At 40.9% G+C, this 14,778-nt stretch overlaps 1 protein-coding gene and 1 long non-coding RNA gene across 5 annotated transcripts in view; both read left to right on the top strand.

Annotated features, from left to right (window-relative positions):
* The window catches only part of mfge8b (milk fat globule EGF and factor V/VIII domain containing b), a 34,948-nt gene extending 22,170 nt beyond the window's left edge, over positions 1–12,778 (top strand). For 2 of the 4 annotated variants that reach the window (XM_032523362.1, XM_032523359.1), the window contains 5 exons: positions 3,960–4,115; positions 5,592–5,736; positions 7,021–7,223; positions 7,664–7,819; positions 9,041–12,778. In XM_032523362.1, coding sequence (XP_032379253.1) covers positions 3,960–4,115; positions 5,592–5,736; positions 7,021–7,223; positions 7,664–7,819; positions 9,041–9,184 — 804 coding nt within the window. In that variant the 3' untranslated portion in view covers positions 9,185–12,778. The remainder of the gene's footprint in view (positions 1–3,959; positions 4,116–5,591; positions 5,737–7,020; positions 7,224–7,663; positions 7,820–9,040) is intronic. The other 2 variants (XM_032523363.1, XM_032523360.1) reach the window with 1 other exon arrangement.
* LOC116693980 (uncharacterized) lies at positions 4,328–4,925 on the top strand. Its single transcript, XR_004333047.1, has 2 exons — positions 4,328–4,717; positions 4,787–4,925. It is a non-coding gene; the product is annotated as an uncharacterized LOC116693980 (long non-coding RNA).
* Positions 12,779–14,778: the final 2,000 nt, after the last annotated feature.

Here is a 14,778-nt window from a genome sequence, read left to right as displayed (position 1 = left end):
GATGAAGTGGTCGCGGAGAACAGTTTGATTGGGTTTTCCCACGACTTGACATTGTGACAGCTGCGGCAGTACTTTGTTACGTCAGATTTTAAACCGGGCCAAAAGAAATTGCGCAACACACGTTGAAAGTTTTTTTAACACCCAAGTGTCCAGCCAAACTGGAGTCTGTGCAAGACTCAAAATGTGACACGATAATCGTCGGCACAACCACCTGATTCACAACGCGTATCTCACTGGAGTCAGACTCCACCGTCGAATCAAGACACCGCTGCTTAGAAAAAATCCAGGCTTGCTGTCGTCCTCAGCCTACAACAGAGGACAGACACAAAGTTAGACGGATCATTCATCTGGCATCAATTAACATTCTCGGGTCAGTTTAAACTCAGGTCTAGTTCAGCAGAAAAAAGATCAAACTCGTTGACACATTTAGTAACTTTTTCACACTTTGTTACACTTTCGGTAGCAGAGACACTGGACAAATAAGCTCATCCTCATCTAATGTAGCCATAACGACCCAGACAAACAACAGTTTCACCGAATTTACGAGCCTGTGCTCGCGTAATGGCACACACAGGAAACAGAGTTGGCACAGATAAAGCAGAAGAGACAATAAGAGTAGCCAACAGGCGCCACCGAATGGGATCAGTAACTACTTCGGGCAGAGGAACACTTTTCCTCCGGCCAAATCGTTACCCAAAATAAACGAAATGCCACTGATCGGAAACTGCGGAAGCACGGCGACCTTCACTTGTCCTGACACAAGTGCTGAATGCAAATAGATCCTATGAAGTGGAGCGTTAAGCTCACTCATTTTAATCCCCCATACTAACAAATCAGAGCAACACGACGTTTCATTAGAGAGTGGCAGAACATTAGCCAGTATGAACGAGTGATAGGCAGCTGTATCTCGAAGAATGGTTACCGGTACTTTATCCGATTCTTCGCCAGTAACAGAAACAAATCCGTGAGACACAAACGGCTTAAAACGAGGATCAACATCCGTGATAACCGCTCCGTTTAAAGACTCTGTGTGTTTTACAGGTGAGGACGCGGTGTTTATAAACCCCACACCTGCAGGATGTTTAAACTGCTTGTGTGGTGCTTTCTTTTTAAGAGCCGGACAAACAGCAATCAAATGGCCTGGCTCATGACAATAATAACACTCGCGGCCCTCACTCGTAGCTAGTGGGGTTGTTTTACGCATCGTCTTCGGCGACCTATTTCCGCGTTCCGGAAAAACACGTGACCCAAAACTGGCCGGCGTAGAGAAAACATTTTTGTGGGTCAGAACAAATTCATCAGCCAGCACCGCCGCTTTTGCTACCGACGACTCTTTTTGCTCATTCAAATAAACCACGATGCGCTCTGGCAAACACTTTTTGAATTCCTCAAGCAAGATCAGCTCTCTGATCTCTGCCATAGTTTTAACATTACACGCTTGGCACCATTTATCAAACAAAACGCTCTTGTCACGCACAAACTCAACATATGTCTGGTTAGCGGTTTTCTCACGGTTTCTAAATTTCTGTCGATACGCTTCGGGGACCAACTCATAGGCCTGCAACACAGTCTTTTTCAACATGTTATAGTCAAGACTATCCTCAATAGAAAGACTGGCACAGATCTCCTGAGCTTTCCCCACTAACTTGCACTGGAGGAGAAGGGCCAACTCAGGGCAGCCGCTATTCGCTCGAAAGCGCTAAAATACGAGTCAACCTCTGACTCACGAAATGGAGGAACTAGTGCAATGTGCCTACTGATGTCAAAAGCCGGAACAGAAACAGTGCTGCGGCCAAGAGGAGACGTCGGGGTGGAGACTACAGGGTTACCTCTTTCCAGCTCAAGAGCTCTGACCCGCAGATGCATGGCTTGCACTTCCAGCTGTCTGTTTTTTGTCTCTACCTCCTTTATTTGGAGGGTAATGCGGAGATCCTCCGTAGTCATGTTACCCATGACAGGATCCGTGACCGGCGTCAGTCCCACACCAGCAGCGAGAATGCCAGCAGCCCCCGCCGCTTTCACCTCCGCCATCGGTGCGTCACCCGCCGCGCCACCCGCAGCAGCAACAGCCGTTACAGCAGCCGGGTCAGGCAAGACGCCCTGCTCCACCAACTCTGCACAAAGAAACTGTTTAAGCTCCGCTTTATTGGTACTGTAAGACACCTGCACCTCATAATAATTTGCTACCAACAACAGGTCTGTTTTTTTGCATTTCTCGAGTTTAGCCAAAGAAGGTCCAGCCACAAACTCGTCCAGTGAAAACTCCATAACCCCCCACACACCAAAAACCAACGCCAACCAGAACACAAAAAGGACACGCCCGAACGCACCCGAGAACAAAGCGCAACAAGAACAACGAACGCCCCCAATTAGTTACGCCCCAGTCTAGGGTGCTAGGACGCAACATAAAGCGATTTAATTATCCCCATTAATCCCCGTCCCCCAAGCAGCCACAAAACATATGTAGTCCCATATTTTTATTGACACAATCATATACTTTATGTGTTCAACATAAACGTTAGTAAACAAAGCAAACTAACTAAACTGTAGGTGGCCTATTATTAAAACAACAACAAACTACCCTGTCTTGAAGAAAGATAAGATAACCTAACAACCATACGGGCCCAAAGAACAACAATGACTTACCTTCCTAACTAAACAAAACGAGAAACTAAACATTAAAAGGTCCACCCATACGATTAGGAACTGAACTTTACACAATCAAAGAAACAAATTGTGGCAGGTTGGGAGGCGAGGAGAAACGGAGACGGCCTGCTGGCTTCCCTCTGTCTCTCTCCGACGGTCGCCATCTTGGCCCTTTATATGGACAGTGGTGCGCAGCTGCCGCCAATCACGAGTAGGACTCAGCGGACCCCACCAATCAGCACCGAGCGACGGCACAGCCTATTTACATAGGGAGAGAGAGATAGGACATGCGCACACACACACACACACAGCCGACACACCAACACGACCCCAGTCGTAACAGACTGTCGCAGCAGAAATCGAGACTCATCAGACCAGGCACGTTTTTCCAATCTTCTATTGTCCAATTTCGATGACTTGTGCAAATTGTAGTCTCAGTTTCCTGTCTTTAGCTGAAAGGAGTGGCACCCATGTGTTCTTCTGCTGCTGTAGCCCATCTGCCTCAAAGTTCGACGTACTGTGCGTTCAGAGATGCTTCTCTGCCCACCTTGGTTGTACCGGGTGGTTATTTGAGTCACTGTTGCCCTTCTATCAGCTCGAACCTCTGGCCATTCTCCTCTACCTCTGGCATCAACAAGGCATTTCCGCCCACAGAACTGCCGCTCACCTGGATGTTTTTTTCTTTTTCGGACCATTCTCTGTAAACCCTAAGATTGTTGTGCGTGAAAATCCCAGTAGATTACAGTTCTGAAACTCAGACCAGCCCTTCGGGCACCAACAATCATGCCACGTTCAAAGTCCACTCAAATCACCTTTCTTCCCCATAGATGCTCGTTTTGAACTGCGAGATTCTCTTGACCATGTCTACATGCCTAAATGCACTGAGTTGCCGCCATGTGATTGGCTGCTTAATTAAGTGTTACCGAGCAGTTGCAGGTGTACCTAATAAAGTGGCCGTGGTATGTATATATATATATATATATTATATATATATATATATTACCGCACCAAGCACATTTCATGTGACAGTAACAGTCTAGACTAAGAATAAATCTATTCATTTCATCTATGCATCTATATGTACTACGTCTTTTTTTTTGTTGATCTACCAGGTTAGAAATTATTTTCCTGACATTAAATAATTAGAACTTGTATATTATGAAAAAATAAAACTTGATACAGTTGAGAAGGTTTTTGCTCAGCACTTTTATGTTTTTAGTTTTTCCAAAACTATTTGCCATACCCACATTGCCTGCCTTTATTTTTTTAACTTTTGGATAGAACCTCTCATGAAACTTCATTTCCTCTTTCAGGTTAACATGCAAAGAAAGATGCGCATTACAGGTATTGTGATGCAGGGTGCCAGTCGCATGGGAACAGCCGAGTTCATTAAGGCCTTCAAGGTGGCATCCAGCTTGGATGGCAAGACGTATACCATGTACAGAACAGACGGACAGAGGAAGGACAATGTGAGAAGACACAACACAACGCAGCAAGAGACTATAGTCCATAAGTCTATTTTTAAACACATTTATTGTCCTCTTGGATGAAAGATCAGACCTCAATACACATAATATGTCTATGCTCACACCGCTTAGTCTTAATGTCTTAATGCTTAATTTAGATTTTTTTGCTACGATCCAATTTTTTTGGCTGTTCATATCACCTCTTAAAATGTGGCCTAAATCAGATTGGAATGTGAACTGTTAGCGGTTTTGAACTGACCCTGCATGTGCAAAAGAACAATGACATCAGACGCAGCGCGCTGTTGCACAAAAGTTAGGGAGATTATGGAGGAAGTAAGCATTTTCCCTTTTATTTCAAAATGTTTGTGTAATGGCAGCCGTAATAATGAGCAGGTGCTCTTCACCTTCCTTTGACACTGCAGTCAAGTTGTCCTGTGTCCTTGTTATTCCATTTTGTTTGCTATTTTTTCAAAAACTGAGCAGATTCTGTATGATCCTTATAGTTTTGATTGATTTGAAATATCTCCCCATACACTAATTAGGTCCAACACCTCACTCTCCTTCCATTGACTTGCTCCATTATTGTTCTCCCTTTTGTAGACCTAGTCAAGTTTTTATCCATCCATCCATCCATCTTCATCCGCTTGTCCGGTATCGGGTCGCGGGGGCAGCAGCTCAAGTTTTTAATTTTACTGTATTGTCTAGGGCTAACTCCCACCGGCACATAATTGTGACAAATGTTGATGTAAATTGACACAAATGTCGCATCAAATCCACCTCGGTTGTTCAAACTGTGGCCGCATTGAAAAAAATCTGACCTGGGTCTGATTCAAGACCACATATGGAATTGGTACAAATCTGATTTGAAAAAATTGGATCTGGGCAAGATTTGAGTGTTCACACTCCTTCTGAAGATGTCTGACCTGGTCACTGAACCCCCAAAATAATCTGATTTGGGCCACTTTTGCCTGCTGTCTGAACGTAGCCTATGTCTCTTAAATTTCTAAATTAACCACTAGAGGGAGCAGCAATAACAAACGCATCATACAGCACAGACAGAATAAAAAAACAGTTTGCTTGAACTTTCCTGTGACACTTTGGCCAACAACACCAGTTGTGAAACAAAGAGAGAAGTTATGTTAGTGTATATTATACGTACAAATGGAGTTGAAGTTTGCTTGAAAAACATATGCAACAAAGATGAATTCTTCATGGAGTTCTTTACATCATGTTTTAGTTTAATTGCTATTTGTTTAGAATAAAAAATAAATCTACTGGTTCAGGAAGGGAGGGGACGAATTAATGTTGTAAATTGTATGTTTTGTATTTGTTTAAAAAAAATTTAAACTGTTAAGTAAAAAATACATAGATCTACTTCAAAACTGCCACTAAGTATCAATTATTAATATCACTCAGTTACAAAAAAAACAAATTAAAAGCAGACTTGACACAGATTGCTAATGCCTTCTTTCTTTTTAGGTATTTGTTGGAAATGTAGACAACGACAGCACCAAGACCAACCTGTTCGACCCTCCAATCATTGCCCAATACATCCGCATTGTCCCTGTAGTGTGTCGCAAGGCCTGCACTATGCGCATGGAGCTGGTGGGCTGTGAACTCAACGGTAAACTCGCACAGAAAACACACAACATGCACATGCTGCGTGGACATCCACTCACTGTTGGTGTTCAGTATACTGATGTTTGTTAGAGATGGAAACACTCTTTTCACATCTTAAATCATTCAAATTCCAGGTAGGAAACGTTGTCATCCAACTGCATTTAGCGATTGTGTTTCCCCACTAATTCTATTCAGCCTCATGCTTAGTGATGGATCATATTTCAAAGGATATTACTCAGAGGATTGCACCACTTAGTAACTTTGAACAAAGATGCACATTTATCAAAACCATATGATCATATTTTACTGTAGTAACACTTGCAAGCATACTGCACATGGATGCAAATGATTCAGAGATAAAAAAATGAATTTCTCTGTCAAATATTACTGCAGAGAACTCATTGGTCATATTCAACATCTAAGAAATTGTCTCCGCAGCAGGCGAATGTAATACATCTTTTCAGTCTTTTTGTATTGCAACAAATTTCTGTTTCTCTTGCTGTTCCTTTTATCTAAAGCCAGTGTGGTTCTTTATAACTCGCCAGCCTTATTACCCTGTAGAAAATTGTCTCTTTTTATGATCTCATTCATCAGATCACTGTCTGTTCTTATTCCATCAGTCTTGCTTCCCAGTTTGTGCATGATTCCAAAATTGCTATATATGAGGCTTGTTTTGTTTTCGGGTCTACTGTCAGTCTGGCATGAGATCAAAGCCAGCATGCATGATTTTTGACCCTTTTTAAAGGGTTGTATGTTTGTTTTTCTAAAGCGTTTAGATCCTTACTTTAAACTCAATTCATTACACATCATTGAGTGAATCACCTTAAATGTAAAATTATGTTATGAAAATTAAAGGACGTTGCATAAGCAGCTACATGATGCTGGGCATGCATGCATCTTTGACCATGTGCTCATCTGACCTACACGTGTATCTGTTTCACTAACCCACACTGTTACAACTTTTTCCATTCTGCTCATCATGTGAAACAATACAGACATGATAGAAAACAGAAATGCAAACTTGTGGAGGATCACTGTATAACTTGATGGTGGTTCACTATGTGAGCCTGAAGCTGCACATGTATGGCTTCACATTCAGCTCTGCCACCTCTATGTTCGCTGCATCATCATTTCTTAAGTGTGTGTGTGTTTGCTGCTTCACATCACTGGCTGGCCTGTGCCACTTCCTGTCTTTTCCCTGTCTATCATACTTTCTTTCTCTTTTTTTCCATTCCTCTTTTTATTTCTGTCTCTTCCTCTGTCTCTCTGCCTGGTCTCACCTCCACAGTATATTCAAACACTTCAGGTTGTTCAGAGCCAATGGGCTTGAAGTCCCGGTTGGTGTCTGACCGCCAGATCACATCCTCCAGCACCTTCCGCACCTGGGGCATCGAGGCCTTTACCTGGCACCCACACTACGCCCGGCTGGACAAACAGGGAAAAACCAATGCCTGGACCGCTGCCACCAACAACCAATCCGAGTGGCTGCAGGTAAGAGAGGAGACCGGACAAAGCTGCACAATGTAATGTCAAAGTAATGTACATGTATGGGTACACGTTTAGCATATGGTATACTGTATGTGCATGCGGGTATGTATGTGTGTATTTACTGTATGATTGTATATACGTATGTGTATGTATATGAATTGTACATATATCAGTATATCAAATTGTATATAGTTAGAAGGAAGCGTATGACCGTACAGAGGGTCAGGAAGGGAATTGACTTGATAAACATTTATTGCTAAACTTTGGGGTAGGATTAAATAAGTCTATGCTGGATACTGTTTTATACTATGTCATGTAATATGTAATATATATTTTTTTTAATTTTTGATATTTCTGAAATAAATGTATTCATTTATTCATTCTTGTTTTTTTTGTTTACCCATTGCTGTGTTTGTAAAACAAAACTGTTTCTGTGTCCTTAGGTGGACCTTGGTTCTCCCAAGAAGATCACAGGAGTCATCACGCAGGGGGCCAAAGACTTTGGCTCCATCCAATTTGTCACAGCCTTCAAAGTGGCTCACAGTGATGATGGCTCGTCCTGGACCATTGTGAAGGACGCAACCACACAGAAGGACAAGGTAAGTCCAGCTGTGGCCAGAAACATTCTCACAAATGTTGAGTAAAAAATAACCCAGAATTCATCCTTGTAGAAATAAAAAAACAAGCAAACTACAGCATAAGAAATAAAAGAAAATAGCACCTGAAAACCCACTGACTCCGAAACGGACTGCATCACCATGGCTGCAATGCACACAAAAAAAGGACACAGCATTTTGAGGATATGTAAAATACACTATTGACAAAAATACTTTTGATGGGAAAGTACACAATAAGATAAAAACACTTAATTAATACAATGATTTATTTATAATAAAAATGTCTTGGTAGATGTGGTCTTAAAAGAAAATATACAGGAAGAATATCTTTTATTTTTATTTTTTATCTCCAACAATCGACAAATTTGCAAACAAACTGAAAATTTAAAATTACAAAATAAATGACAACAATTAGAATTCAACTAAAAACTAATAAAGGATTAGTTTGAGAAGGAGCATGCGGAAGCATTTATCTTATTTGGTTCCGCCCCTTTTTCACAAAATTCTATTATTACAAAGCAAATAGATACACAAAGAGAGCATACAATTTTTCCAGTCTTACAACAATATACAACAATACCTTTTACATTACAGTTCCATTGCTATGTTTTGGTCTATTCTTTTCTGTACTGGACAAGTATTAATTTCTTTAATCTACTGAACTGAATGATTTTATGGCTCTGTTTGATGTCATCGTTCAATCCATTCCATAGTTGAGCTTGTATCTGACACACCCGTCTACACACCTGGTACCATTTATGTCAACACTGGGTTTGATTAGTTTTCTGTATGCATTCATTTATAATGCATCCAAAAATCTATTTCTTGCCAGATGTGCGCAAGTACAGACCAATGAAGTCATTAAATCAAAGATGTGATGTATTGACAGTTTCCTCTGACTTAAATGCTTATCTGTATTTTGCTGGGACAGGAGTTCATAAGTTTGCTTTAATCACAAAAAAATAATGTTTTAAAAAATCGAATTAAATATGATATGGAAATGACAAAATGTTGGGGGGCGGAGGGGAGTAAGCAAGTTGTCCAAAACACTCCAAAGCTCTTTTAACTTCAAAAGATGCCAATATTTTCCATTTGTTTTTAGTCGTTAAGAAAACAAGTTGCAAAATTGATGTTATCTGGATCGTTAAGGCTAAAAGCAGCTATGAGCTGTGTCGTTTTGATTGGCTGCTATTCTCTGTCCAGATCTTCCCGGGAAACAGCGACAACAACGTTCACAAAAAGAACATCTTCGAGCCCTCGTTTTACGCCCGGTACGTCCGAATCCTGCCGTGGGACTGGCACGAGCGCATCACCCTGCGAATGGAGCTCCTGGGCTGTGACGAGTAGCGCCGGCCTGGTCCAGACTCCCTCCCCCTTCTCCTCCTCTCTGTACCTCCCCCCTTTCCCTCCTCGCTTCCCTCTCTCCCTTCTCCCTCCCAAGCCACACCTGCACTGCCTTGCTCTCAGCCCTAGGGGGCAGCAAACACCAGAGTAGCACACCACCACCCCAACCCTGGCTGGTTGAAGGTGGGAGATGTTACCTTTAACCACTGTTACCAGGGCCCTGATTGAGTTTAGCTCACAGTGTTCCCTTTTTGTTTGTTTCCTGAATATATTACTCTTCTTTTCCACCTGAGTCAAATCTGTGATCATTTCAAGAAACAACCATATATCTTCTTTGTCACTGAGCAGAGCTCAGGGTCAGATTTTTATCCCACCTACTGGCTCAATCTAAGGTGTTGACTCCCTCATCCCTGTGTCTAAGGTCAGGGGTAACAGGACTGCTGCTGTATAAGTTGGTGCTGCCTAGATTCTGATCCTAGATCAGTTCTACCTGAAACATTGAACCTCCAAGACCTACGGCTGGTGATGTACATAAGCTCCACTTGACAGCTTGCTCACATCTTATAACCAAACACTTCACTTCCCATCAAGCCACACACAATATTATCTTCAAACAATAAATCAATTTTATTTATTGCATTAATTCGTACAAGGTACAATTCCAGTAACATGTTATCCATCATTCCGATGATACATTAATGCTTACAGTTATTATTTTTTCTTTACCAAAAAGGGAATCTACACATAAGTAAATATGATTGATATATTGGCAAGAAACCTTTAATCTGGTAAAAAACATGCATGTTGCTCTTTGATGAGAAAAGTAATACCAAATAGTGAAAAAAGCTCTGTTGAGCAGATTAAAAGTCCAGGTATCCCACTGTGTGTGTTTTAGTGTTCCTTATATTTCTCCGCAGTGGTTTGGACAGTAAAATCCTCATTTCATGTTTCCTACAGTACATTTCTTTGAACTGCTTTAGAGGGTTAACATCCAAGATGTAACATAGTATTCACTCGGCAGCCAACAACAGAAATGCAAACATCCCACATCATCAACTCATCTTGTGCCAACGCGCCCTCAGACTTTTGTTTCTATGGGTTTATTTAAAAATATATAGTTTTATGGTGAACTGACGCAGACACACACCGAACAAAAGACTATTCACATAAAATATATTTTAATGTCATTGTGATGGTTCATTGACTTCAGTATCCCACAGTCAGTCAGTTTAGCAGCCAAACAGATGTGAACTCAAGGCCAGAAAAAAAGAGTTTGAGATCATTGTTCAGTGAAAGAACAAAGGTACTTTATTACTTTTGAAGAAATGCGCCATTGATTGAGATTTAAACAAACTGTTGTCATGAGCTGATTTGACATCTTACACAAGAACCAAACGTTTTAAAGTCTTACATCATTCAGAGTTTTTTTTATTTTTTAAACGCGACAGCTATTGCAGTACTCATGTCATTGGCTGCTACAGCATATGTAACACATTTCATAAGGCGGTTAGTTAAAAAAATGTTTATGGTCTCTTTAGTTAACTAGTCTTGTCTTTAACAGGCCTCTGAAGTGGAATGATTGTAGAAAGAAGCATGAGTTGAGATTGTTATCACCGGAACCACTACAGATCTAGACACTTCCAAAATCTTTACTTTTTTTTTAATGCTGTTTTTGAAATGACAGTATTAAATTCAAGACTATACAACAATTGTCTTCATTACTAATTGGTTAGAATAATAAATGGAGAGATTAGCAAATAGTGTAGAGGCTGCAAAATATATGGATATGATGGATGTTATCATCTCAGGTCAAAGCAGATCAGCTCCTAATGTACAGTCAATGCTACTGAAACATTTCTGATTTAACACACACACACACACACACACACACACACACACACACACACACACACACACACACAGCTGAGCTTCACAGTTTCACCTCTTTTTTGGCACTTTGATGTTTGTGTTTTGACATTTAAAGTTTTAGTATTATTTCAAACAGTATAATTGAAGTGTTTTTAAGAGCAGTAAACATATATTACGTGTAAAAGTGTAAGCAAAAGAAAAGAAAATATACTTACAGTTCAGTTTCATTGTTAGATGAAACTGAGCTTTGAAAGTCTGGGGGAGTTGCTTGCTTTGGTTGTTTATTGTTATGTGACATGCCTATATACAATACTGAGATCTGTCCGTATTATTGGATGTTAATGTCTGCTGCAACCCATATATTCAGGGTCCAACATTATGCCTCCAGTTGAAAGCTGAGGCCCCGCTGATAAGACTGTAAGAGAGAAACCAAATTAAAACTGATTTTTACGGTTCCACTGGACATGTGACATGACCCGCTATATCATCTGCTTCTGCCGCGCCCGTCACAGTATTCTAAACCTTTCCACCCCATGAATTATGAATTATGGGCTCGTGCAATATTATACTGTGTTAGTTTTGATAACAATGAATATTAATTCAAGATCTTTAAAAAAAATGCATAAGGGGATAGCGGTGTCACTGAGATGTTGAGGATGGATGTTGGTGTCAGACGTTATATAATATTTATTATTGTTGGAGACGATTCCATAAGCAGTCAGTCTTGTTATCCACGTCTGCATGCATTTTATTGACTAATGTTACTTAAGTTGAACCGATTTTGAATTTATTGGTGACTTAGCTTCATGTATTTTCTCGGTGTTTATCAACATTCAAAGTATTGTGTATACCTTGTGTCCCCACTGTTCAGGTTTTTTTATGATTGATTAAAAAAATAAATGGATGTGTTTGATGGTATTATCTGAGTTAATTTCCTGCTCTACTGACTGTTGACCTCATAGAAGTTTCACTGGATTTAAACAAAAAAGAGAAGAATTTCAGTATTGTGTTTCTAAGAGGATTCCTTTGTTTGGTATTTGTATCTTAAAATGAAGAATAAATAATTTAAAAAAAGACATTTGTAATTGACTCTAAATGGCTTCAATAGCAATAGTCTATACTGTATGTACATCACTGGATGGAAAATTTAGGTTGTATTAAATATTCATATTGCTGAATTAATTGGAGCCGTTTTCCATTTAAAAAGGTGGCAGATCAAAAGACTGAAAGCATTGAGAATCATTTTGCCTGTTTAGCATTTAAACACCCCAAGGGCCTAATCTCCATATATACCACTATACAATCTTCCAAAGGTGTCTTCACCCGAGGAGGGCACGTACCGCTTAGCCTCATTACACTCCGTGAAGGTCACACTAAAGTGGCGAAATCCCTCTATAGGGGTTTCAAACGCAAGAAAATCCTGTGACACTGAAGGCTAAATGATGGAGTTGCAGTGTTCCAGCACAAGAGACAATAGCATTGGATTAAAAAGGCTGTACACCAGATTACGTCATTTTTCGTGCTCAATTAGTAAATGGCTGCTAATTATCATGCAAGACAACAGTTGTCTTATATGATGATCTCATCTAGTTACCACCAGCACTCCTCAACACACCAGCTGTTTTTCCCTCATGATGGAGTTGCTGGCATTTAAAGTGTTGAGGACCTAATGACAGTTTTCTCCTCTGTGTCCCCATTGTTATTTGTTCAATAAAATGCCAAATTTTCTATCTAGTCTTTTCTCTGTTGTCATTTTCTCTGCATAGCTTTAGGAGGGAGATTCTTAGTATCCAGTAGTCAGAGGAGAGATGATTTTGTTTTAGTTTCTTAAACTGTTCTTATTGTACTTAGCCATTATTGTTTTTTTATAAATTCTGTCTGTGTCCTGTATGTAGCCACATTTTGTTACAATTAGGGAGTACTTTGTAAAAAAAACCTCTTTCAGTTGCTTCCTTAGTTGTCAGTTCAGTTGTCTTTTGTATTACAGCTTTCTATCAGTTGTCATTAAGTTTACTTTTTTGCTGACAAAAACAAAGATTGTGGGAAATTGAACCAGCTATTTGAAATATTGAGCAAACAATGTTGTTTTGTCCTGAATTATGTATGTATATATAGCATGTTGAGATAAAGTGCTGTTTTATTTACTACACCTGATAAGAAACCGATGCATTCCTAAATGCAATTTAAAAAAATTCCAGTATCAGGGGGCTTAAAAACTACAATGTTTAACTATGTAGGGAAAGTGAAATGATAACTACTTGTGAAAAATGTGAAAATGTCCACAATGTACTAATTGTCTCAATAACATTCAGCAAAGTGTTACCCAAACAAAGCCATTAACAGGGACATTAAACCTTGAAGTAAATACTAACTAATATTAATATACTAGTTTATGTGAATTACACAATGTCTCCCAGAGTTGTGTTAAAAAATAGGATGAATTTAATCCAACTGACTGCACCTCCATCAGCTCTGTGATGGCCATAAATCTCTGTTTTGGTTTCCTGGTATGACAGCTGGCCAGGGACGAGCCAAAGGAGGCAGGAAACTGGTGGCACCGCAGCACCACTACTGGAAAACAACTATTTTAGATCAGGTATGTACCAACACAGACACCATCCCAAGGGAAGTCATCTAAGAGGGGAAATCCTATATTATTTCTGTTCAAATGAATGTTGGAAACTTTTGATTTGACAGGTGATGAGTGGCTTTTATCATAACTACACCCTTTATTTGGCATTTTGTATCTTTAGTTGGTGCTAAACCTACACCAAAGTCACCAAAAGATGAGGAATTGTAGTGTTTATTTGTTATTACAGCTCATTCTGCCCTCTTATGTTTTAATCAAGCTGGAAACTGTTACCCTGAGCCCTGCAGTTCACTTTCATCTCGGTCTTTTATTGAGGCCTTCCTCTCTAATCTCACACAAGGATTTCAATCACACTAAAATCACATTGACACACACACACACACACACACACACACACACACACACACACACACCTTGTGTGGTGCTACTTATATGAGGAGTCTGCTAATGACAGTGTGTGACTTCACAAACTGACACGATCACCTGCTTGCTCTTCAGTCAAACCACACAAACATCAACACACAGAGTCATCTCTTCCTCTTTCATGTGGTCTCTGGGCTCCAGGTCCAAGCTCCACTGGCCTCTCGACCTAAATGTTGCCGCCCCCCCCCCCCACCGCCACCCAAAGCGAACGTCCCCCCCCCCCCCACCCCCCCCCCATCCACCCAAAAAAAAAACCCCCCCCCCCCCCACAAAACCCCCCCCCCGCCCCCCCCCCCCCACCCCCAAAAAAAAAAAAAAAAAAAAGTAAAAAAAAAAAAAAAAAAAAAAAAAAAAAGAAAAAAAAAAAAAACAAAAAAAAAAAAAAAAACCCACCACCTAAAACAAACCCCACCCCCCCCCCCCCCGCCGCCCCGCCCCCCCCCTCCCCCCCCCCCCGCCTCCCCCCCAGCCCCAACCCCCCCCCCCCCCCACCCCCCCCCGCCCCCCCCGCCGCTTGAGAAATACACCCCTTCGAAACACCACAGTCACCCAGCAGTTCAGAGGGGCTGCTGGTATTTGGGGCCCCAGGCCAAAACCTTTTATCTGGGGCTTTGGGAAGAGCACCGGTCTGGTCTTTTCAAACACACTGGGAGATAATGACTTGGAGACACACAGGGAGGGGATAGGTTGTCACACTGGCTGGGGGTGGGGGGCT

The sequence above is a fragment of the Etheostoma spectabile genome, chromosome 8, assembly GCF_008692095.1.
Source record: "Etheostoma spectabile isolate EspeVRDwgs_2016 chromosome 8, UIUC_Espe_1.0, whole genome shotgun sequence".
In the NCBI taxonomy this organism is placed as follows: Eukaryota; Metazoa; Chordata; class Actinopteri; order Perciformes; family Percidae; genus Etheostoma; species Etheostoma spectabile.
Note: the sequence above shows the minus strand (reverse complement) of the source record. Positions and strands in the feature narration are given on the sequence as shown.